This window comes from Cariama cristata, unplaced genomic scaffold, assembly GCF_000690535.1.
Source record: "Cariama cristata isolate BGI_N322 unplaced genomic scaffold, ASM69053v1 scaffold1414, whole genome shotgun sequence".
NCBI lineage: Eukaryota > Metazoa > Chordata > Aves > Cariamiformes > Cariamidae > Cariama > Cariama cristata.
The window spans coordinates 18,492-45,727 of NW_009612184.1; the positions used below are offsets into that span (position 1 = coordinate 18,492).

The 27,236-nt window shown below is 38.2% G+C and overlaps 1 protein-coding gene across 1 annotated transcript in view; it reads left to right on the plus strand.

Moving 5' to 3' along the window:
- The window catches only part of CA10 (carbonic anhydrase X), a 204,175-nt gene that overhangs the window by 18,229 nt on the left and 158,710 nt on the right, over positions 1-27,236 (plus strand). The window contains exon 2 of the mRNA XM_009698508.1: positions 18,845-18,919. Coding sequence (XP_009696810.1) covers positions 18,845-18,919 — 75 coding nt within the window. The remainder of the gene's footprint in view (positions 1-18,844; positions 18,920-27,236) is intronic.

Here is a 27,236-nt window from a genome sequence, read left to right on the forward strand (position 1 = left end):
GAACAGCTCTGAGAATCCTTTGCCAGAGAAGGGAGGGAAGTGTGAAAGAGCTGGAACAAGAAGTATCCATGGGTGTTAGGAGCTTAGAGCTTAACCACTGCTTCACAGCCTTCCCCCATTAGGATTAATTTCTTTCAGGACCTTTGCTAAAAAGCAGGCTTTCAGCTCGACACCTGTGGCCCCTGGTTCTGTCCTTGCTGTGCAGTGCCTGCCCCTTCAAGTTTCTTTTTACTGCTGCAACTGCTGGTGCAGGTACTCCCTTCCCCAGGCATATCCCCTCTCCTGCTCCCAGAAGCTCTTCATTAACCCACTCTTAAAGGAAGCACTCTTGTCTCATCTACTGGGATCTTCCCAGGTTGTTTGATCTGATCTGCTCTTGTTCTTTCATATAAATTACATTCACATTTATTACAGTTGCAAATATTATACATATTTGTACACAGACGTATGCCACATCACACACATACATATATTTGCATATATAAGTATGATAAAAATGGAGCCAGCATCTGAGAGAAACAGATTCCCTTGATAAGTTTGAAATAAGTTACAAAGCCTACATCTTTATCAAATGAAGTGCTTTGGGCTGGATTTTGGTGTCTGCTGTAACTGGAACTGGCTGGCGAAGACAGCTGTGCTAGGTGCTGGGGTGGGAAGAGGAGCAGACAGTTGGTGCGGAGGAGATTGCGCTCGAATGAGGTGCTGTGGAATGGTGAAGGCAGAAAGGAGAAAACGAGCTTTGAGAGCCAGTTAGGTATGGGAAAAAGAGAGGAAAAACCTAACCTCATAATCACTGTGGTAGGTACAAGAATTATGCCATTTGGAAGAATTTTTTAAAAATTTTATTAAAAAATAAGAGTAGGGGAGAGGCAAGTGAGGAATTCATACATACTCACAAACTGAAGTTATCTTAACACTTTCACCGGAAGTATGATTGCCGGTGAAGGGTTGTGTGGGAAAAGACACTACTTTAGCACATTCTCATTTCATTGCAGAGATTGTGGGACACAGTGAATAAAGGAGGGGATTTCAGGAAGAGGAAAAGATAGTCACAAAGGAGTTTAAGGCTTCTCTAGAGAATAGAATTTTATCACTGTCTCTGCCAGAATTTGTGTTGCTTGGCAACAGACATTAATCAAACTTTTCAAGGGTGGTCACTAATTGTGTGGTTTTTATTTCCCCCAAGGCCTGATTTGCAGAAGTGCTGAGCGCTAACAGCTAAAACAGGTCAATGGGAGAAATGTTTTGTATGTATCAAATGCTCTGCAAGTCTAACTACTGTAAAAATTGTACACTGGGGCTACAAATTGGCTAATAAAAGGTAGAGAATATCTTTCTCTGACTCTGGCATTCATTTGCACATTTGTAGAAAAGGGAGACCACCTCTTCAGGAATGCTCAGGAATCAAACGTTTTGGGAGTTCAAATTGTGCTAAAAATCCATGATACTTTTACCTTGAAGTGCTAGGAAGACTGGCTGAAGTGGCCTTGCATGGCACTGCCTGGTTGGCTTAAATTAACGAGCCTTTAAGGGTTTTCTTCTGCACTGAGGGTCCAAGCAGCAGCCCTTTCTATCTCGGTCCTGAGTGTTAGGTTGAGGAAAAAAAGTACTCAAATAGTCATCTTAAGGAAAGCATAAAGCAAAACCAGTCCCCTACTTTTACTCAGCTTTCTACCTCCAAGTGTTGACCTCGCCTGAATTTCTACTAACTTACCTAACCTAAGAACCATTAGGTTCTTCCCTAATTGTTAGGTGCAGATCTGGGTTCAGATCATGTTCTGTTGAAGCCATTGTGCAATTTGACTGGACCGCAGTGTAGGAGAATGGAGATCAGACCCTTAAAAAGACAGCTTTTGCTATTGGCAAAGAAGGAAGCAATGCCCAGAGATACCATAGCTTTGAAATTACAGCAATCCTCTTGTCCACTGTGGCTTAGACTGAGGTTTGAAAACCTTTTCCTTCCTAAAGTCCAGACAGGTCTTTTTGATATCTTTTTCAGGGGAAAGAGCAAACATTAAAATGAATCTTATTTTTGTCATGTTACTATAGGATAATGTTAATGTCACTGTGGGCCATCTGTAATGAGGTGGCTGGCTTCATCCAGCCCCTAAAGTACTTCTTAATCTGTGTATTGATGATCATAGACAATCTAGCTCTTCTAATGAATGGAAGACTATTAAAGAATTTCTATATTAGTGTTTTATAAAAGGATACGAGCATGTGTAGGAGGCAAGTAAAACATGTCATGTTTTAATCCATTAGGAGTGACTGTGGTTCTTATTTCAAAGCCTAGAGAAATGTAATTTATTTAAACAGTACTTTCTGTAGTAACTTTTACTCAAATATCTCAAAATTACTCAAATATCTCAAAATGTGTTCCACTAATTGTCATACAGAAATAAAGAGATGCTGCTGCTCAGTATGTAGAATCCTCTTTGGGTAGGTCAAAGACGGTTGACTCATAGCTCACTGCCAAATCAGAATACTAGGGCTTTGCACTGCATTTCACAGAGATAATTGCCCAGACAAACTATAAGGCAATGAAAAAGCTGCCTTGAAGGTCTTGAGGCTTCCAGGTCCAAATCTTGTATCATTCTAAATGCAGATTTATGTGAGGCAGGGCGGCTTACAACTAGCTGATACTCAAAGTCGAAATAGTGTAAATGATGCCAGTTTTTTATTACATTAGTTAAACCCAATGCAAATGTCTGTGTTAGCATTTTAAGTGGATTCTGACCTCATTTATGTTGATCTGTGGTTGAAATTGTGTTTGCAGTTGTTATGCTGACCTGACTAGTACTGTACTACTTTCCGTTGACGGACTTCACATGAATTGATGGAGCCTCTGGATTTGCAGAGAAGACTTTGGGAAACAGTGCCAGGGAGAAGGGTTGGGGGTGTTAGATAATGAAGCAACAGCTTTGATACAAAATGCCTGTTCATTGATAATTGTCCTAAGGAAATAGGTGAGTGTCTGTCCCTCATGTCACTTCGTGCTGTCAACCCCATTTCACCACAGCACTTGTGCATATGATGCCACACTGAATTCAAGAATGTGGCAGCATGCAGACAGAAGGAAAATAGTGCTATTGTTTAAGCAGGCATTTGGAGTTTAGAGTTTAACATTTTCTTTCATTAGTCTCTCTTGAGCATTTCTTTGTCATTTATTTTAAACCTGGGATGAATGAAAAGTTGTTCAGAGGAGAAGAGAAAGGTTGGCACTTGAGATCAGAGGTGACGATTTCAGAATTGTTGTGTTTTTTGAGACAGTTAAAATTTGCTAAGCTTCTGGATCACCTTGACACTCAAGTTACAGCAGTGTTATCTGTGGATTACCACTGTGTTTAACAGCGACAGAATGGTTAATGCCTAACATTTTAATGTGTACTTAGCCTCTGATCTGTGACAAGTCTATAATTGTGTATTGAAAATTCTTTAAAGATGTATGATGAAAAGTGGTTAGTGAGCTCTTTTAGATTATTGACTTAATTTCCAAAATGGAATGTGTAGTCTTTCGGGTTTCTGTTTCAATACTGAGTAATGTAGCTTGATGGTCCATAAAACCTTACATGTTTTTCTTACTCTTTGATGTAGAATAGCTACCAAAAGAATTAAAGGAAAGAGAATGTTGACATCCTTATGTGGTAAAGATACAGTTTGCTAAATGCCACTCATGCCGAAGTGTCATTTTACTCATGCCAGATTTGCCAAAAAGTTTTGCAATTAAATTAATTAAATACCACCCAAAGGAGAAAATTTGTTTTTTTACTATGAGCTATTTCTGGGGTAGGAAAGAGGGAAAGGTGTAGATCTCCTTTCAACACAAGTCCAATCCACTTTTATCCCTACAAAGACTGTTAGAATAAATATTGCCCTACAACTGCTAGGATAAATATTGAAAATTATTGGATTGTCTTTGGAGAAAAGCATATTTTAAGAAAGCATGAACCCAAAATTGATTATTTTTGTTTGAGTAGTCTTCTGGTTTATGGGGAGTAAACAGACCTTACTGACTTCCTTAATATCACAGGTGGTTGTTTTGTTTACTGTCCTGACATCTTGCACACACTGAGGCTGCTTTCTAATGGCAGAAAATTATGAGAAGAAATGGCGAGTGTTTGTAAAGCAAATATTATCACCATTGGGTGAACCTGCTGATGGCATAGCCCCACATCTACACCAGCTGAGCTGTGGAGCAATAGTACAAGTCCCGTGCTGCAGTCTTCATATCTAGCTTGGATTACAGTTGGGGAAATCACAGTTAAAGAAATCCTTACTCAAAAAGAAAGATTGTGATACAAATGGGTCACAAATACTTGTGTTTGTTCTGGAACCATATTCAGTGCATATTTGAAGTCATCAGAATAATTCCTCTCAGTTTAAATGTTTTAGAATGCTCCTAGCATAAGCTGCTATGAGAGCACTATTTATCAAAATGTTGTGTTCTGCAGAGTACTGTGTCAGTCTTGTTAAATCTTATTAAGTCTTCACTCATACAAGAAAACTCTTTGAGTTACGTGGACTGCTTGCATTACTAAGCGTTATAGACTCAAGCTGCTGATGTATGATGATGTACCAATGAGAAGACCATAGACATGCATGAATTTGAGACCAGGAGGTGAAGACAGGACATGGTCAAACATTGCAAAGTGGGGACACATGCAGAAAGAACTTAGCCTAAAGTCTGAAGGTCAGTAGAATAGTTTGAAGCAGGTGCAGCTATGGTTAAACTGTTTGTTCTCCAGCTAAATAATGGGATCGCTCAAGTTCTTAAATAGAGATGATCTTTAATTTTGTACTGTTTCTAGCATATGACCCCTACAACTTTTTGGTGCTGCAAAAAATGGAAAAAAAAAAAAAAAGAGCAGTCATCAACATATTGCTGCACAAAGTTGTGTTGGAGAAAAAACAAACAGTTGCCACATACACAGTACCATAAGGATTTAAGAAAACAGAAGATTCCTTTTAGGTATGAGGCTGGATCAACTCCAAGCATGTGTGGAAGGGTGGGGATCAGTCTGACTAATGTAAAATAAGTTGGCATCTCCTGGTACTGAGCTTAGTTTCCTGTGTAGCTGAGTGAAAACCTGGCATTGTAGAATGCCAGTTGCAGTGAACCTGGCCTGGTGTAAAGTTGAAAGCTGGATAAAGGACCCTGGTGTAAGATCCTTTCCATGCATCCAGTTTCGTCATCCAATTTTCACCCTAAGCATCTGTCTAACAGGGCTCAAAATCAAATTTGCAAAGTCAGTAGTATAGTTCATCGCGTAATTGTATGGTCACCCAGCCAGAGATAGCGGACTTTGATTTGTGTGCATTATTCATCAGCCCTCACTGGGTTTCCCTGGTGGTTAGTGTAGAGTTCCATGAACAGCTAGGCAGGCTTTTATGCAAAGGGGAGAACTAAAATGTGCAGAATTCAGTCAGATTCTCCTGGCTGCTACTGTGACAATTTTAATGTCTATGAGACTAATGTCAAACTTTCTTAATTTTTTTTTGGACACAAAGAAAAGTTTGTTTGCTTTAGATTAATTTCAGTGTTCTGAACATTTTTTTAAAAACTGCTAATCTCTTGACTAGTTTGCCTAACAGTCGGGAGGTTATTTCAAGTGGCCTTAAGAGTTTATAGAATAGCTGAGATGTTATGCATAAAATTCAGTGTGCTCCAGTGGGAAGATCAAAGGACTGGAAGTAACTTACTTCCTACAGAGTCAGACTTCTTCCACCAGCATCGTCACTGACTTCTGCATACCTTTCCACCGATTCCTTATCTACTTGTGCTGCTCAGCACTCAGACACAAACCAGATCTGATCCTGCAGCCACAGAGCCAAGTTAGCCCGGTACTGTGTACTGTAGCTAGTATGACCTGCTGAGAGACAGAGCAGTCTATATCCGCTTGGGTACCTATGCCACTTCAGGCAAATCATAGTAAAGGAAATGACAAGTCAGTTCTCAGTAGAATGTGGTTGATGATACTTTCTTTTCAGGACTGCTGATGCTTTGAAGAGAGCAGTCTGGTTGGCCATGCCTTTTTCATCTGTACCTGCAACCCTTTCTGCATACATAAATCAAAGGCTTAAGTGGCAAAGGCTGAAATACAGGGAAGGAGGCAGGTACAGGATACGAGGACATGATTTTTGTTAAGTGCTGTGTTTATGGAATAGATCTATAGGTTCTGCATATCCCACTGTTCTCTGTTCCCATATGCAGTACTCAGCATATGTGGAAGGCTCAGCAGGCATGCATTTGTGGATAATCAGGTGTGGGATGTCTGTGTCTCCAGGGTATGTAGTGCATTCTTCAGGCAGCTGCACAGCAATGAATTTGCCAGAGTTCTCCTGAATCGCACTTTGAAGCATTCACCAATCAAAATTGAATACAATAAGAATCTTAACTGAAAGAAACAAAGCTTCTCTGAATTGACCTGAGTTCAAGGATGTTTCCCTCTATTTCTGATATTTTTAAAACTGGTGTACTGAGGCTTTTGCACTTACTGCCATTGGAGTATATTACTTTTTTAAAAATATACATATCAATAGATGGACAACTGTTTAGCATTTTTATAAAATAAATTGTGTGGGCAATGAGTATTATTGATAGACAGATTTTTCTGTGCTGCTGTCATATTCAGTAGTTCACACAATAGTTGTTAGACAGCTAGTCTTCATGGCTAAGCTACTGGAATGAGCCTGTCTGCAGCTTGGCTCCAGAAGTTCTGCCTGGTAGAGTGTGCAGGAGGCAGGGCTGTCACAGCTCCTAGGATTTCTTTTATTTTTTTTCACTCCATGTCTTGGCCAAAGATGGAATATTGAACAATAAAAAGGATAAGAAGAGAAGTAGACCTTCAGAAGTCTTTAGAATAGAGGTAAATAAATATAAAATATGGAAGAAACCTAGATAACAGGTGCAAAGCTGTCTGGTTTTAAAGGACACTCGGAACTACTAGGCATCTCTGCTTTAGATATGTCAGGCTGATAAGAAGGAAAACATAAACATTTAAAATCTACAACTTCCATTTCCAGTCCTGAGTTGGTTTTGCCCTCACTAAAAAAAATTCTTTCCTCTTGCTACAGGCAAGAATAAAAGACAGTCTGAAACTTCTGTGGATTTTAACTTGGAAGAAACAGGACAACACAGATGAAAAGAAGAAAAGCTAGAAAATCCCTGATGAAATCATTGCAGTGGCATATTTCTCCATACAGTTCCCCTTGAACTAAATACATTTTTTAAATTCTTACCTTTGGTCATTTTTAAATTTTTCTTTTATCTGTGTCCAAAGTCTCATCTCTCAAAAGACAGGGAGAGCAAGCTATAAACAATAGGTACCCAAATGAAGGTGTTTTTTTTCTACCTGAGATTTCTGCATCAATAATTTAGAAAGTGATTAAAATTCTAGAACAGCAAAATGAAGCAGGTACATGCATCACAGCCAGTGTGAAATATCTCCCATCTTAACTTCAAAACTAAATGAGAGAGGGGAAAGAAGCATAGTCATATCACTGATTTTGACTAATGGCTAAAGAAGTGGCTGAGAAGGATGAATAGGGGACACCTTTGCAAGGACCATGAAGCCAAGAAATTTAGTAGGGTTGAGAAGGATAAGCTGCACTCTACAGTTAGCCAAGGTAGACAGAGCTGCATCATTTCTAGCCAAGAATATTGTTGGTTGGGATAGGAATAACAGAATAGCAGCAGTGCCAGAATAGCACTGCTGTCTCAGGAATTGGTCCAGAGAGGGAGAAAGGTGTGACTTCTTCCAGAGTCAGTGGATAAACACAACTATGGACAGATGGATGATAGAAGTTACCTCTGAGGGATATTCCACAGAACTGCAAGGAAGCAAAAATAGTAGGGGAGGTACGGACAGTGGTTTGTCTCTTGTCAAGATTAGGAACATGATAAAGTAAAAAAAAAAAAAAAAAGTTCTTCCCCATCCTGACCTGGCAAGTGGGATAAACAAACAATGCTACAAACTAGTCACATTTTTATGGATGTCCTTTGAAAATAGTCCAAAATAAACCAGTAAAATCTCTATGTTCAGGTATGTCTATGGCTATCATCACTGTAATACCTAAGCCGTAATTAATGATTTGGAATGTCGACGTAATAAAACATGACTGGCAACTGAGATGAATAAGATGTTCTTTTCTTATCTGTCTTGTCTTATCCTGGTAGCTGATCTGACTAGAATGATTTTTCCCTGTTGCTGCTCCTCAGTTCCTCCACTGCAGTTCAACTTTTCAGCAATTATTTCCCATCTCTGATTTTAGAAGTCTGAAAAAAAAACTGCTTTTCTTCACTTTTTTCAGGTTTGGATAACCTTTTACATTAATATTGATGGTTACTTAGGGTAAACAGGTAGTAGTGAAATATGTGTACTCCATTTTATTCATAGGGGTTGACTCTTCATCATTTGGGTTGCAGGGACATAAGTGGATTTAGGGGTCAATAAGACTACTTTATTTTCTTCTCTACTTTCCTAAGCTGCCTCTTGTGTTGTAAATTAAATTTATGCAAAGTAAGTTAATGCTGGTGATACACAATGTTCATGTTTGTCTTGTGGCCAATTTAATACTAATGAGATTCTGAGCTGTGCACTTTGTTTTATTAAATGATTTGGTGTTCATTCATGACACAGTGGGTAAGTATAATGACACTTTGCAACCTTGGATAGCTTTTTATGATGCAGGGACAGAGTCTATGCTTGCTTTTTGGGGGCACTAAGAAGCATTTCTTGTGGGAGTTGCTCTAACTTGCCCCAAGTATCTCAGAAGCAAATATCATTCTTTAGTCCTTTTTCTTGCCTCCAGTAATACACACTTATTTTCCACAGTTTTTCCAGGAAACATATATAAAAACCCTGTATTGTTAACATGGACCTTGGAATTTTTGATAGCATATGGCATCACATTGTTTGGTAGCACACAGAAACAAACCCGATGATCCTAACACTTTTTGGCAGTGTAAAGGGAATTTAATGAGTTCATTGCTGTTTAAGATTCTTCTATACTTGCCATGCATAGTAATGGGAATATGCATAAACTGGGCTCTTTTGAAAATCTGCATGATGTAGAAACATTATTTTGAGCAAGTCAAGATCCTCTTCAGCCTGAAACAATACTTTATGTTGAAAAATACATCACGATCTTGTTAAGACCACTGAAAGTACTGCTACTTACTGGAAGAAAGGCTGTTACCAATACAGAAAAATTAGCTACAGTTTTCCCCCATTCTGTTAAGAAATGTCTAGTAACCAAGAACTAACTATTGCTAAGAAACTGATAAACTGCAGTGGCGATGATGAAGAGCAATTGCAATAAAGCCGTGTTATCATGGGTTCAATTTTCTGTCATGATGCCACTGCCTGAAATGGATCCATATCTTGGCTTATCCTCTGACATTAGATTTCTTCTTGATGCTAGCACAGCTGTTATTATAGGGCCAGAAAAACATTTTTTTGACTTTGTGATCTCAGAAAGCACCAGGACATAAGGTTTAAGTGCTGAGGATTTAGGTAGTCCAGTGAGCTGTGAGATGATCTGGATTAGTGCCCTAACTGTCAGCCCCAGGATGACTAGAAATCTAGGTCTCTGAATCCAATTCAGTATAATCAAAATAATTTTGCCTCCCCTTTGCCATTAGCTTTTGAATGACTTTGTGTTGTTTCTTGCAATTGTTTTTGTTTATGTGTAGCTATGTTAGCCAGGAGAAAATGACTCTTCCTGTCTCAGGAATGCACATCATTTTGTGTTCACTGAAGTTGGAGTAATGTATGTAACAAGACCCACAGATTGCCATTCATAGTTCTGCTGTTTTCAAGGGAGATCGAAGGCAGCCTTCTTCCCTCTTTTTCCGGTATGTCCCTTTGTGAAGATTGTGGAAAATGCTCATAATGGTATTGCTTAAGCATTATGAATTCTCTGCATATGATCATAGAATAATTCTTTAGAATGTTTCCATATCATGTTCTGGACCACAAGTTTTCATGTGGTGTAGAATTCTGTGGGATTTGAGGCTGCTGTGCATTTTGTAGGATCAAGCACCTAATATTGATGCCGTGCCATTAGTCTTGAGGTTAATTGGAAGACCTTTATTTTTATCCCTTGAGTTTTCCTGGGCAGTGATGAATACTTAAATTCTGGGCACAGCTCCCTCATGGGAAGACTGCTGAAGAAATAATTTCTCTTTCCTGGAGCCAAAGATTTGGGAAAAGAAAAAAAAGATCTGCCTGTGGCAGCTAACAGGACAGTCCCCAACTGTTTGTGCTAGTACTGTTTGGTAACTTTCTGTTTAGAGAGTACAGAGAGCAACTAGGGTCAGAAAGCCAGTGAGACATCGATATCATATGTGCTTCTGAGGAAGGAACTTAGTGGTTTCCTTTTAAAGGAAGCCCTATTAATTTAGCATTAATAATGTATTGAACTTTAAAGGCTCAAGGATATTGAGGCTATTTCTTTGAAGTTGCTGAGTGTCCTCAAACCACGTTCAAATTAATGGGAGTGGAGGGCATGCAGTGCGATGAAAAGTAAGAGCTCTTCTGTAGTTAGTATCACAAGATATCTTACTGCTTCTTGCTGCATTATTTTATAGAGTTCTTCAGACTTTATATCTAGACATGATTAAACAACTCATTGGAGAGGAACTACCCCATCTAACACAACACAGAGTAGGCTATTGTGTGTGCTGACACTCCTAGCAGAGACTCTGGAAAACACTGAGACAGCCGAATTGTATTAATGTGGTTTAGGACCCATGAAACCCTAAGCGTGCCATCAGTGGCTGAGATGAAAGGTGTGGCATCTCTAGCATTACCCTTTGAATTTCGCACACTGCTTGCAATCAGTATTACGTTCTAATTGCAGCAATACGGCTGTGTATTTTTTTCCTGCATTAATTTATTGCTTTGATTACTTGCAGTAGTTCAGCTTTGATGCAATTTTGACTCTTGTGCCAGAGAAGAAAAAGAACTGTATCTCATGCAAAAGTAATGTGAATCCCATAGATATGTATGGGGTCTGAGGAAGCATAGGCTCGCATCCTTAGTTGATAGTAATTTGTAGAACCTTCAGTGTTCTCTCATATCAAACAAAGCTGCTCAGCTTTCCCAGACTGCATAGAGAGCTATATAGAAGTTCCCTGTCTCTCAGTTGTTCCAGAAATGAAATTTTGCTGAAGAAGAAATTACGAAAAAAATACTATTTTAAAAAATGAAGCAAATAACATTAAGTGTAACACTGCCTTAGTATTCCAGCCATGTTAGCCAAAAAATACTTGGAGAGGGCAAACATACTATCTTTTACATTATGTGGTCTGAGTCTTCTACATGTCTGTTAGTCACATTATAAGGACAGCAGCTTTATAGAGATGTTTGATGTTCTCCAAATTGAGTTAGGAACAGTATGCAGAGTTTCATGTTATATTGGGTGCAGTGACATAGTAATTCACCCTGCAGCGCAGTCTGTCATTGGTGTACTTAGGTGCTCAGGGAAGAGTGAGTCAAAATGGTTTTAACTTTTTCTGACTAGAAGCTTTAGATACAACCTGTGTTTTTGGTTCATTTATATTAGAACTTAAATAACAGTTGCATGATTGGGCGTATATGCTTTATGGAAAAGTGCTTCTTACAAGTTGGATGCACCACCCAAACACATGTATACACAGCTTCCTTTAACGGCATGATATAGCATGCAGTTACCTAGCATGTTCATCTCATGTTCTTCATAAACATTACTGGGAGTGATTCCTGCTTACACATAAGCTTATTTAAACTGTTTTGATAGTATTCAGAGGTCAGAAAGCAAGGAAGTTGTTAACTAATTGTATTTCTACCCTTTTTTGAACAATGGGATGGTAACTGGTATTACAAGCCAGTTTTTACAGGTGGATAAATGAAAGTGCACAGTCACCCTCAAGATTAATAGTAGAGGAAGAAATGATGTTCTGGAGTCCTGCGTGCCAGTTCTGTGCAGTGGCCTTTAGACTGGCTATCACTTGCCTGTTCCCCTTTCCTCATCTTTTGAGATTTGAAACTCTTTAGTGAAAAGGTTCACAAATACCTTTGACTGGAAGGGATGAGAACAGTAAATGCATAAGATTCTTCTCTCTGCTGAACAGAACTGAGCCCTATACACACTTTTTACTTCCTGCAAACAGAGCTATTGCTAGATACTACCAAAGTCTTGCAGAGTTCTGGTGAGAGAGTGCTGTAAGCAGAACGTGCACCCTAATATGGGCTTAAGTACTTGTAAACAGTTTATGGTTCTTCAGGCAGCTTTTAGTGACTCTGGGCAGTCAGTAGCTCTCATCAAAAGCCACCTACCTACATAGGGACAGTACAACTATGTTGTAATGTTACACCACATTGTTCGTCACTACTACCTGCATACACATGAGTCTGCTTGTATGAAATCTCACCCTTTGGCCTAAGTTTTTAATTGGAATCTTATCAGAAGACAAAATTAAAATAAATAGAAAATACACAGAATAGTCAAGTCTCCGTGCTGTATCAGAGTTCCTGTGATAGTGCCTTACTTTTGCCCTCCGATGTGATAAAAACAGGTCATGTCTGTTTTGCTTGTGTTGAATACTGTTTGGAATTCAGAGCAACAGTGAGAGCTTTTACACGTGGGGATGGTGGAAGAAGGATTTATGGAATTGGAAAGTATTAACTAATGAAAGAGCATTTGCATGTTTTCTGAGCAAAACGTTATAAAAAAAAAAAAGAAAACTGGCATAGCTGATGAAAGCATTTTATTTATTGATCCCTTTCTAATCCTTTGTTTTCTTTTTCCTCCCTCATCGTATGGTGATGCATACAATGTAGGCTGTAGTATTCATAAGCAGGCTAACCTTTCTTGGCCTGTAACTATTCACTTATAAATGATGCTTTATATAGGGCCTGAAGTGCGTGTTGTTAAGTTCTTTTTAGTATAAAAAAGATGCATAAAAACTTCTTAAATAATAGCTGCAATTATGTACAAACTTGTTTTAAACAAACTGAACATTAATTATAGAGGGATGACTCTTCAGCTAATTGTATTTGCTTAGTTCCCCTGCTGTCAGGTCCACTTCATACATGTATTTTCCATTTGCTTTAAGAGGCAGTTGTTGGTGTGAGCCAAAAGCTGGTACTTGTATGACTGAAGATGTTGAAACTAATTTTTTAGATTGTGTAAGTCTGTGTGCCCTCCAAAGTTTAGGCAACCCATACTTGGATTTAACAGTGTGCAAAATATCCATATAAAATATAGTAATTAAAACTATTTAAAATAATTATGAAGTATGTACATTACCTAAGATTCTGGAAATGGAGTTGAGCAAAAAAAGATTATACTTTTTCTTACAGCTTGCTTTTGTTTGGTGTTTTTTGGTTTTTTTAAATCATCTTGCACTCTTCTCTGTATGGCTGATTTTCTATTAGAATACATGATCTTCTGAAGCACTACAGGAAAATTTCTCTGATTTTAATTTCTGCCATAAGGCACAGCTATCTTGGATTACTTGTCAATGACTGAAGAAGATACCTTGAGAGTAATGAAGCTACTCAGAGTGAACTATGGAACTCTGAATGGAAAATCAAATAGTATTACATAGCTAAGCAATAGCTTATTCTAACTGGGAGGGAACCAGGATAAGGCCTATAAAGCCAATAGTCTGTGGGACACAAAAGGTGGATATAAGTGAAGATCACACCAGCATCTAATACCTGATAAATATATCTTTCATTTTCAGTGTTCACCATTGTAATAGCAGATTTGAGGATTTATTTTTCTTGTCGTAGACACTATGCCATTTTTCTGTGGGTTTCATATCAAAGTATTAGCAATGAATTAATGCTTTGCACTAAGTTTATTATGAACTAATGGCTCATAGTTGCAGCTGCTTTTCTTTTTAATCTCATAACTATGCAGAAGGAGTAACAGTGATAAGAATGTTATCATGTATTTAATGCCAGGGCAATACTAGCCAGGTTATTACCAGCAAGACTGTTAGGATATAAGTTAAGTGGGGTAAGCATGCAGAGTGATTAATACAGCAGTCAGGAGAGCTGAGATCAATAACATTTAGATGAAAAAAAGATTTTTTTTCCTAACTGCTGTGAGCCTGATTCTCCACAATCTAGCATTTTTCATCTGTGTGAAATGGCAGTAAAGTGAATGTAGAATTCTGATCTGACAGGATTCTACTTTTGGCTTATGCTCAGATGTGAGTGACATAAATGATAGCATCAGAGACAAGCCTGTCTATCTTTAAGTATAGAAAGTAAATAAGTAAGTGTAGAATTACTTGTTTATATCTTGCAAAATAGCATATTTACTGAGGGGTACTTTGTATTAATTACAGCATTTTATATTGTGTCAGCATTAGTATTCCAACAAGATGAAGACCTCTTTGCACTGCAAATTGTATGCAGATTTTTCAGCAACTGCATCATGGTACCTGGTATCTGATGCAATGTTATCTGATGATTTTGAAACAGTTTTACTGACTGAGCAACAGCTTCTCTTTGGAACATAAGCCTACTCATATTAACCTCTAAGCTGGATATAGTTAACTTCTGACTTTATGGGGCATTGGCATCTTTTGCTGTTCGCATTTACTGTACATTGTTATGTTCTTGTACGATGCTGTTTCCCTATGCGTGGAAGTCACTAGGAAACAAAAATGCATAACATCTTGCAGAACTTAGCCTGTAATTTTATGCTCCACAATGAGCATACCTGCAATAATCTGACAAAATGAAAGCAGCACATGTCATATCAGCTCCAAATATCCTGTCTCCTCTACAGCAGCTGCCTTGAAAGAGATCTGACATAATGGTGTTATATCAACAGAGCTACAAATCTCAGATACTAGTGATTTCAGTACCAAGGGAGAGAACACTGTAGCAAATGGAGGTCATTCAATATCCTCTAGCACTTTGGACAAACGTGGCATTTTGGACTGTCCCTACTAATGGCAGAATACAGTGCTGATGGTAAAAATTGCTGTTGCAAAAATACTTGTGCAGGTAATCTGCTCCTAACAGCAAAGTGTCGGTTCAGACAGGCCTGGTTATTTTGATGCCTTGCAGAAGCAATAATGTTTCTTGGAAGCAAAAGGCATACTCTAGGTTTTAGTGGTGAAAGCAGAAGTCTCTGAGGTATCAGAAATGAAATATTTTTTTTAGATATTTACCTTCTTTAGGAATACAGAATTGCTTTCTAGAACTTTGTCTCCTCAGTATCTTATGTGACAGGTCATGCCAAGAAAAGGACCTGCCATGGAGTAGCTGCAGTGTTCTGGTAGGAACATAGGAGTATCAGAATCCACACAGCAAGCACTCATGTCTCTCTCTATGATCCTCCAGTGGGAGAACTGCAATGAGAGGTACAATAGTTTTACTGAAATAAGGATGCTGAGAGAATTCTGCTATTTTCAGTGTCATGAAGTGGCACATATGAAGAATCCTTTTCCTTGGCAACAATTCCTGAGCCATAAGGTTGAACCTGTTTACCCAGGCACAGTGCCATTCTGTCAGATGGGCATTGATACACCAATTGTAGAGACCCTGTGTTGTATGTGCATCAGGTGTAAGTGTCCCAGATAGGATTCCCAGCAAGGACTGTCCATATGTCTGTTCATTCTAATTTTATATTCCCTTGTTCCATTACTAATCCAGGTATGGGTCTGATTATGTTTCAAAAATAGAGAACAGCTTTTTCCTCCTTTAATAAGACCTCTTGCCCGCTTATGTAACATAGGTTGGAGTAATGGTTTAGGAGAAGTTTTTGAAAGACAAACTTTCCGCCCTGGCCTTGCCAGACCCTCTCCTTCTGCATTCAGAGAAATGAGAGCTTTATAAATATTTTTTGTTTCTAAGCAAAGTCCCTGTAGGATCCATCAGAGTAAATCTTTGGCACCAAGCTAGATTTCTTATGCACAGCAGAGTGGAAATCTGTGTTCAGTTACTCTCTGCACTACTTTGCAGGATGTTTTGCCTGAACTGGTATAAAACCTTGAGGTTTCAGGGTTCAAGAAAGAACATGGCATTGTCTCCCTAGCTGCTCTCTCACAACCACCACCTGCCTTTCCTCTTGATTTCCTCAGTGGCCTCAGTTTTCTGTATATCAGCAGTAGTCCCAGCATAGCTCTTGCCCTATCTTTGGTATTTTATATGACTATGGTGCAACATCTTGTTTTGCTTATTGTAGTCCTTTTTATGTGTTTCATTTTCATGTGTATTGAAGAGATAAGGATCTGATATCTGTAGAATGTGCAGAGTGATGCCAGGTCATGCCTTTCTCTGACAGCTGAAGCAATTGCACAGGCCTCCAATTATTTAATACAAAGCTTTGATAATCTAATTTTCTTGCTCATCTCATGCAGTCTGTTCCATACTAATGCAGAAGATTTGAAAAAATATGACAAAAATCTTAGTTTTCCTGATATTCCTTTTGGAATTAGCTTTACTAAATGTTGGGGCAACACACTGAAGTAGAGCTGCAGGGCCAGCGTCTTTTGGTTTTGGTTTAATTTAAAGTCTGAATAATGGATTTTATTTTTCTACTGGACCTGGCATGTATCATTAAGATTGGCCATAGACTGGGCAAAAGCAATCCATTTTTCGACTGTATATGTTTCTGCGAATGCTGACAGTCAGTAGTTGCATTTGAAAATACCCATCCTCAAAGTCTTCTTAACTTGCCTCTATCTACATCTATACTTTTTCACCCACTTTTAAAATGCAGTTGCCTCTGGTTGGCTGAACTAGCTTTAGCTATGTATGTTACTAAAAGATACACTTTAATGCAATGTAATTTTCCAGGAAATTTTAAGTAGAAGGTGATTGCTGTGTTATGTTTGGACTCACTTATTAGTATCCTCTCCTATTGCTGAAGCATCCTGAAATCTTTAAGGACTCCTGTTGCAGAGCATAGAGGCATAAAAGCAACCTGCATAAACCAGTGTTGAGATCCAAAAAATTGCAGTTCAGATTGGATATGAATATTTTGCTGCTCAGATATTTTCATTGTGAGTTGGGATTTGCCATTTTCCAAATGTTTCTATAGTGCAGTCCAGCACAACAAAGCCATACACAGTTTGAGTTCTTTAGGCAATGATATAAAAGCTAAAGTAATGAACATAATGTCATCTGCAAACTGTAAAGAATGCACGGTGGAAGAGTCCTGTTTAACAGGACACCATTCAATTAATGGAACGAGCATTAGTACTGCGAGGAGAAATCTTCATCCACACATACCCCATTCCACTAGTGTGTCTGGATTTCTGGTAAAGCAGAGTGTTGGTCCTTCTGTCAGTATGTTTCATTAACTTCAGCTTTACTTTTGTTTCTGCAATTTACAGTCAGTTAAATCATAAATATTGTTTTGTAACTGATAGAACAGTATGTAATGGTCCTCATCTTGTATCCTTTTTAGTCTAAGTGTCACATCCTTTTTGTAATTTCTAATGACAATAACAATTTTTATTATACTGCTGGAACTTTTCCCGGGGTAGTTGTGTCTTTTGTATATAATATGTGATCTAGAAATGAAACTGCAGCAGAAAGCTGCTAAATCCAGCATCTTCTGTAGCTGTGTATTTATGTTAAAAAATTCTTGGACCTAGTGCAAGAGATTGAAAGTATCTTATAAAACAAAACCAACCCAAAATTTAAATTAACGATACACAAGGTAGCTGAGCTTTCTCTAGCTCAGTGAAAGAGAGTGGCTGTAAATATGAAAATATCAAGCCAAATACAAGTGAAGGCAGAACATATTTGCATATCAGCTCTGATCTGCTATCTTATGGAAAGCAACTGGATGTTTGTCTTGCTGTGTGTCTGTATGCCCTTTGAAAGTATTTCCAATTACAGAGATTTTACATTTTGACCACAAAATTTGCTCCAGTTCTGATTTCCTTCAAGACAAAGAGAAGTAATGACCTTATGAGTAGCAAACTGACCAATCCAGATCTTTCTGCTCTTGGCTTTTCAGGAATTTAGGGAAGTCATTTAAGCAACAGTCTCATCAGGGACAAACCTTATCCAAAGCTTACACGTTTATTGTTACAGCCTTCAGAATGTTGGTTAAAGAAACATTTCACTCTGTAACTGCACTTTGCTAACAAATGCAACTGTAATAGAGTTGCATGTCACATATGCGTAACAGAAGCAAGTATCTTGCCTAGCTACCAGAATGACTCTGGTGGGGGAGAAGTAGCCGGTGCTACGTTGCAGAGAAGAGAGCAGAAAAAACCTTACATTACTGCCTCAGCATTATAGCATAAGCCAGTATTTGTGAAGCCATGGGCTATGCATTTCTGTTCTGGTTTTGGAACTCAGAGCACATGGGATGACAGAAGAAGCAGTTATAGACACAGCTATTGCCAGTGGTTCACTCTGTCTGTCACTTCTTCCCATTCAAAGTAAGAGAATATTGGAGAACTTGGGGAAAAGAAGGAGAGAAACTGCTTTCCAGTCCACCAACTTGGACTCAGACATTGACTACTGTATATGAGTGCACTCTTTTTCTCTGCATTTTTATCCCATACTGAATTTATGGGTGGCACAGAAACCATCAGTAGTGCTATAGATCCTCATTTTCTACCTGAATTTTTAAGTTTAGTGATCAGTTCTTCAGAAGTTGAGTATGTTTTACTGTATGAGAAACAGAGACAAGGTCCTCTAAGATACAGATATGTAGCATAATTCAACAAATGGAAGAAACATCACTTGGGAACTTGAGGACTGGCTCTTCTGTAGAAGATGATACCAGTTTAGAGTTTCCAAAGCTTATGTAATGAAATATTTCCTATATGCCTTGCCTTAATTTTATGGTTTCTTTGATTATTTCTTTCTAGCTCAACAAAATTCACCAAAAATCCATGAAGGCTGGTGGGCTTATAAGGAGGTGGTCCAGGGAAGCTTTGTTCCAGGTAAGTGTAGTTTAAAAATCTTAGTTGTATTAAATATTTCTTCACTGGAATTAATATAGTTGGATTTGGCGGAGATTTTTTGGGTTTGGATTTTTTTTATCCATTGCAAAGATTTGAAGTACACAAGTATTCAGCATCACATTATAGCGAAGCGTAGAAAGGTTTTTGTCCATACATCATCCAAAGACCATGGCTGTTTTCTGGGAAGGAAATAGTTTTGATGACATCCCTGGTTTCTCTCAGTAAACCTAAGTGATGCTACTTTGTGAATGTGTGTGTTCTGTGTATAGAAAAGTGAAAGGGAGGACTGAAAAGCAGTATTGTTAACTGGTTGAATTTACTTATCTGATACAGCACTTTTAGATAATCCCATTTCTAGAAATTTAAGAGTATATTAGGAAAGGAACCTAATTGAAACGTGAACCTAACATGCAAGTTTCACTGATTTTTGTTTTAGAAACAAGAAACAGTGAATGAAAAAAATGAAAAAAATACGAAATCCTAAGTTGGCTTCAGTAAGATGTAGTAAATGGTAAATAATCAGTAGGCAGTTAAAGGGATCTAAATATGCAACACTAGGCGAATTTGATAGGCAAACGTGAAATTCAGGCTAGCAATAGCCTGGTCAGTATTGGTAGAACTCCTCCAAAACGTGTGTATTGGTCGTCCTAATGCTATATACTCAAATACCATGTCATCAAAGTAGGCCTTAGCATGTTCTTTTTAGCTCTGGATCTCTCTAACACAATTCACGATTCAAGCTGCCTGAGACACTAGTAGTTCTTAGATTGACAGTTTTTTACTTTGTTTTTGACTTGCATTTGACACCTGATCTCTTTGTGCTCTCTTTCTGTAAATTATTTTATTCATTCTTTCAAACAAAATTATTTTGTTGGGTCTTCACTGTTCCGTTTGACTAGATGTTTCCACTTAGGAGTCAGGGAACTTCAGCAACCTCCATTTTCTGTTTAGTTGTGGAGCTGATTTGACAGTACATTCCTCATTCAGTATACACAGAGACGTTCAGTGATTACTTTAAGTATGTTTTCAGTGCAATTGAGATGAATATGCATTAATTTATGTATATTAGCTATATATTGTAAGCTAAAATAGTTCTTCAAGTTCTATCATGAATGCACCATGAAAATTGCTACATGATCTTTATTTCCTCAAACTACTAGAAAATATTACTTGGACATTGTGTGAGTTTTTCCTAAGAATCTGTAGATTTTATGTATCATCAGGTATTTTCACTGTTGTGACAACAGTTATAATCTGACAGTCATTCACAATATCCAAAATGTTGATTATCTCGATAGGAATACTAGTGCAAATGAGATGAAATATTTCAACCCACAAGTTTCTGGCACTGAAATTTTTGTGAAAAGCACGTATGAAAATCAAAATCTACAAGCCTGGAGCTTAATTATATATTGATGTAGCATAAAGTAGCTTTTAAGATTTACTTGAGATTGATTTGGGCTGTCAAAGACACTGCAGTGTATTGTTACACATGTTTAGTTCCTAATGTTGATAGCAGGGGAAAAAACCTGGAGAACGTAATCATGTGCTTTCAGGAAGTTTCAGCCTTCCTGATTTGTATGACCCAGGTGGATGCCCAGCAGAAGGAGAATGAATATTTGCTTATCAGACCTTCTAATTATTTCATCTTAAAGTTATTGAGAAAAATAATTTAATTGTCAGTGTATAAAGAAACATACGTGATCAGGTAATGCTTGTGGTATTCTAGTCCTAATGCCATGAGAAATTTGGGCTTGGTTCATCCTTACAAGATTAAGGAGGAAACAGTCATGACTCAAACTTTCAAGAAGGAAGATCTTTTAGACTAGTGTGGAGAGACACTTCCTTTCTGAGAGAACCCTGAATTACCCATACATGTTGAATATCGGACTAACCTAACACGCATCCTCAAGAATTGGTCGAGAAGGACAATTATGGACAGCTCACTGAAGCAGCCATAAAGAAAGCAAGGGTAATTTGGGGACACCTTTCTTGCAGACTTGTGTTTCTTTCAAATTCAACTGTGCAACCTGTAAGCCTCATCAGAACAGAGAAATCCCATGAATTTTTACAGAACAAACAACTAATTTTTTTCAGCAGCACCTAGATTTTGAAGTCTTTGAAAACCATATTTAAAGCATTTCAAGGATGGATTTTATGGTTATGATCTCAGACTAACACATCACAAAGGATATGTTAGTGCATATTAAGTTTATCCATAATGTTAGCAGTCACATATCAGATCTCGCATGAGATGCTAATTAGCACCTGAGAGGTGATAGCTATGAGGCAGTCTGAGGAGCTACAGCTGAAGTTGCTGACTGATGTGCACTGAAGCAAGCAGCTACAGCCATCTGCTAAGATGTTGCCTTTCCCCTGCTGTTTGTCCTGTCCCAGGGCTGGAAGTTACCACCCCCAAAGATACTAGAAAGCAATATTTGTCCAAGACTCTGTCACTGCAGTTCAAAACTGGCATCTAAGATAGTATGATTGACAGCAATACAGCTCTTTAGCTGCTTGGGTGAGCAACCATAAGCATAGAGATGACTAATTGGGGGTAATGGCATTGTAAAACACTCCAGGATGAGTTGCTAGAGTTTGTCTGTCACAGCTTTGGCTGTGTGAATACTTATTGCCTACTTCAAAGCTAAGTCACTGTCTGTCTTTGAACTATCACTTCTTCCTTTCATGTATGGTTGTGTAAGAATGCATTATGGGGTGTATCGCAGTATGCCTAGGTTAGAATATACCATTCATAAATTTTTCTGCTTAATACTCCATTTTGGATGCATTTAAGTCAAGTCCTAACAAACACTCTGGATCCTATGTAAATTCATCTTTGAGCAGTTCATAAAATCAAACCATACTTCACTACATTCCCCAAATCTCAGACTCTTTATACTGTAGGATGGATTTTAGAAGAATTATTTTAAATCCCCTCCTAATGTAATATGTTCATCTGAACACAGTTTTTTTCCTACTGTAAACCAGTGGCTTACAATCACTGGTGTGTATCTCACAGGTAGGAGAGGACATAGGCAGAGATGAGGTACAAGACCCGTCATACTGTCTTTCCCAACTTCCCTTCTTGTGCTGCTCAACAAAGAGAACACTTTCTTAGTGCCAGGCCTTGCAAGTGAGGGTGCAGAGTTGTCAAGTGGAGGAAAGAAGGTGCAACGATGGCTGGCTCTGTATATATACTACTGATGCATAAAACACTCTCTCATCTCTCACCTTTTCTAAAAGAAAAGAATTGCTCTTATGACTTAAATCATGTAGGCAAACAAAATAGAAAATAAGTAGTGCTTTAAAATGTTAATTGAATGCAAATTAGGTTCCAAATTAAACTTCAGGGAATGTTCATAAATGAAGAGTTAATGCTTTTCTTTATACATGGTGGTTTGCATAATAATCAAATAATCTATATTATTACATACTTCCACTACATGGACTTTTTCTGGTATGGAATATCAAAGTAGTTCATGATGGGTGAAAATACATTTAAATAACCTTTTTCATATATTTTTTTGGCTCAGTTTTGCTGTCACTATGGATATGTTCTGTCACTGAAGTAGTGCAAGCTTTTTCAGGATGGCAAAGGCAATAATATTTCAAACTATTCTGTACCATTTCTTTTACTTAAAATAGATGCACATAACCTTTGATACTCCTGTCTATCTGATTGTATTGATTCTTTTCATACTGTTCCTGTGTTTTTCATAGCATCATAAAAGTGGGCTTTGGTAAGCATAAAATATGAAGGTGGTTAAATCTAATTTGTGATCACGGAATTCACTTGCCAAAACTCCATCCTGTTACTGACACTTTGGACTACATGTTAATACGAGAGCATAAGCGTTTCTTGCCTGGGGAAGACACTATCTTCATGACGCTTACTGATTTATACCAAGTCTAATGTTACTTTACAAGGTGATGGTGCTAATCTTAGCTAAGACGAGGAAGTCCATCTACCAAATAACGAGTGAACTTTGCTGAAGGAGCAGATAATGTTCTTCTCCTTCCTTATAATAAATGTTTTAAAATAACTTTAATTCCAGATAAACATCTACATCCACTATGATTCATTCTTGGCTACAGATCACCAAATCGAAGGCTACCCATTTCCCTGAGATGAGAAGTCGCCTGTTCATAGTTCCTTTCATATCTCGACTGCCAGAGATTGATAATGCTGCTCCTGCCTTTTGCAAGGATCATGTCGATGGGATTATGCCCTAACATAGACCAGCTGGCAAAGCTACACTGACTCAAAAGGAACACAGGGGCAATGTTTGTGAAACACTGAGAAACTCCCTCCAAGGAGGAAATGCATGAGTTTGGTAATGATTTACAAGGAAAAAGAAGCCTGAAACAATTGGCAATCTTGATCATGAGTGCCAAAACCTGATTTTAAGCTTCCTGCTATCACCATGTGCTTTTGTTATGGCCCACACAGGCAGTTCAAGTGTCCCTAGTTTCTCCTGTATGGGCTTTAAGATTTATTTTTATTACAGCGTTAAGATTTCTTTTAAACTACAGTTTTATTTATGTACATGTCCAAAAATAAACTTTATGATGGGCAGGTCACTGTAAGAATCATGAACTGGTTGTCCATGGCCCGAGACTGAGAGAGATGAAACTTCAAACCCAAACATATCTTAAACTTTCTGAAAAGCTAATGTATTATGTCATCCTCCAGTCACACAGGGGTTTATTTCATACATTAAGACTGTTGATCATTTAGTTTGGCTGCATGAATAATATAAAATATAAACCTGCTGATTGCTACGCCTGCATTGCTTGCTTTCATACCAACTATAAAATTTCTTCTGGTCTTATTTTGGGACTTCAGGAGGCTGCAGCATCACTCACCGTCTGGTGCATTTTGCTTGTCAGTGAAAACAGTGGTGCTGTCTGAGCTACAGCAGTGTTTTAAACAGTCTGCACACACTCTTCAAAATCATTCAGTCTGGTGCCAACACTGAAGAATTAACCAGCCAGATATAATTATTTATTGGAATAATAATAGTTTTTCTTTTAGAAAGCAATATATTGGAACACTTCGTTTCTTCAGGGTGATAAAGCATAAATTCTGGAAATCACTCACTTATTGATTTGAACTTAGGTTAGTATGTATAATATTTCAACTTTGGTTGTCAGTTAAAGATAGCTCGAAGGAAATATATTTTGCACCAAATATTTTCTTGATTTCTTACTTCCTTTGGTGATTTTGCAAAAACTGACCATTTGCAAATTGTGTAACTAGAAAGGAAACTAGATTTTTTTTGTATTTTTGCATGGGAGTTAAATATAATTAAAGTGTAAAGACATTATCTCACTTTTTAGTTACTTGTTGATACAATTCATTATTTTAAAATAGCAAGGAACAGATGAGTTGACTGCTTTTAATTTGGAAGAAGAAAGGAACACTGTTGAGGGGAGACATTTGATGGCCTCAGTTTCAATACAAATATGGCAACATTTGCTCATCTTCGTATGAACTGTAACCAAATTATAGCATTGGGTTTGAGACAGTCTCACATTAGTAGTAGTGCTCGACTTAATGAGACTATCAGAATGAGTCTGTAATTTTGAATCTTCCATAAAAATATAGAAGCTGGTTAGAGAGTGACACACACCTCGAAGGTTTGACTTATGCCTGAACTTAAATATGAACAAAAGTGGAATTTAGCATGTTAGGATATGGTTATGGTTCTATATAATATTGTACCTTCACAAGAAAGTACAATTCCATGTGATACAACTTGGTCTCCAGGTTTAGTCAACAATTAGTCTTATTAAAACTCGGTTTTATGGATGCTGTGCCTGAATTAAAGCTGCGTTTTCCAGATTAATGATTTCAGGGGTTGGATTTTCCTGACAAAGTCTCCAATTCTCCTGTTGTGTGGATACTAACATTTCACTGGGAGATGAAATGTCTCTTGGCAAGTCAGTGATATAACTAAGAGAACTTCTTTATAGCAAGAAGTGTTTTTGACAATCGCAATCTATGTCTCTGAACTTCTGATCACGCAGTCGTGCAAAGCTTTAAGCAAATATAAATACTGAGAGTTGTCTTATGAATTTACCTTATTTTAATACGAATGTGAATCTGCTTACTTAGATGGAGAAATAATGCAGGATGCTGTGTTTGAGTGGTGATCTGTAATGTTCTCCTTCAATAGCAGTCATACAAGTGGTAGAAGAACCAAAGTTGACTGATTGTGAAGATGTATGTGTGAGAAATGGCATTTATTTATTCATTTAGGAAAATGCTACAAGTGGTTGCTGAAGGAAAGTGCCAGTTTAATGATATTCTAGGATATGCACTAGGGGCATCTTGCTTGTGTAATGGGCACAGTGTTAGGAAGTTCAGGTGAGAATGCACAAGGTGTTCATTCATCTGGCTGTGGTCCAGCAGTCTTTCACTTGTCCAGTAACTCTTAGTAATTAAGCAGGATTAAGGGCTTTGTCTTAAATGCTTCAGTAGTGATCCTTCTCTGGGGCTGCCAACCAAGCTGAATCCTGAAGTCTCATCTGCCCTGTGCAAAATGAACTTCAAAGGCATAAACCACTTTGGCTGATAGGACGGCCCTGTTTGCTGTCATTTCAGGTGGGCCATTTCTGATGCCAGTGATGAGCTCTTAGAAGGCGTGAACAAGGATGGCTGCAGTAACTAGCAATATGCTAAATTTATTTTAGCTACATCCAACTTCTGCAATTGCTTCCCAATATGCACAGAAAATTTTCTTCTAATTGGTTCCTAGTTTCTAGCTAGCTTTGACTTACCTAGAAATCTCCCTAGAAGCTTTCTGTGAGACTATTTCCTGAATTAACAACTATGGTCAGTCTCAAGCCAGGAGGAAAAACTGCCACTGAACCTTTCTGAATGGCATCTTATCCAGAGATGCAAAGGTGATGGGCAGTGAGAGGTTTTTAGAAACTCCCTTTCTAAAGGGAATAAAAGGGAGGAACAAAAAGGAGGAAAGGGAGTCAAAACGCGAGATAGATGGGGTAAGTAGGTTAGTCACATTATCTTACCCAAACTGCATTCTAAAAGCTGTAATAGACTGTGTTAGGCCTAATCATATCCATTTTCTTCCTTTATTTATGGCCTGTGTACGTTTAATGTTCCAGTGGTTGGTAGTCTAAGCTCACGCTTGACAGACAGAGTCAAAGAGAACCTACTGTCTGTAGATGCTCTATACTTGGAATCATAGAATCATAATGGTTGGAAGAGACCTCAAAGATCATCAAGTCCAACCATATACCCGATGCCACCATGCCCGCTAAACCCACTGAACCATATCTTGAAGCGCCACATCTAATACTACTTGATAGTAATAGGTAGAATATTTCTTAATCAGAAGGAAATAGCTCCGGCTTTTTATCACTTTCTCTGTTGGTTCTGTTTAGCAATGAAAGAAGACTGTAACAAAACTTTGAGTCAATGCAGAGGAAGGTGTGTAGGTCCACAGGCCACTACATGGTGTGGTTCTCCAGGGCAGGCTGACAGTGGAGGAGGTTTCCTGGCAGAAGGCCTCCAGGGAATACACTCAGAAGAGGGCAGCTGTCTGTGGCATGGACCTTCTCCCCTTCACAGCACCTGGTGGCACTGTGATTTGGTTCCCACAGCCCCCTTCTCACCTGACTAGGGGCCCCAGGTTTAGGGATCATCCTTTACAGGTGCTTTTGTTACCAGCTTGGGACTCAAAAAGTTACTGTCTTCAGGTTCTTCGAACTCCTTTGAATACCTACGTGTGCAGTCCTTTTTATAAGGGCCTTTTGAATAGAGTAAGTTACTATCTTACATGTGGCTTGTAGCTGCAACCATTTTGCAAACAGATCTCTGAATACTTTTTTCCCCACTAAGCTTCCTTCACTCCTTCATTAAAACAAATAAATAAATTGTAGAGGGCAAGCAATGTGAACTAACCACAGTAAAGAACTCTAAAAATCTAAAATTTTAAACCTTGCCAGACTTGCGGCTGGACCACAGTTCTTTACTAAAGTAGTCTCAGATCCCATCTCCCTTAGCAGCCTAAATATTTTTCTTGAGTGTGTTATTTCCTCCTAAGTTATGATTAATATCCATGGAAGAAAAATTGCATGTAACAGGTGTGTCTTGGACTTTGCTTCATTATACTGACAGGACCAAATGATTCAAGTTGTCTTCCTGTCTATTTCTAGCCACAGTCAGGCACTGCAAAGGTCAAGCCTTCCCTTTGTAACAAATACTGCATTGGATAGCATGTTGTACCTTGCTGTGTCACCAGCTGTCTAGTACTTCTCCTGCTGA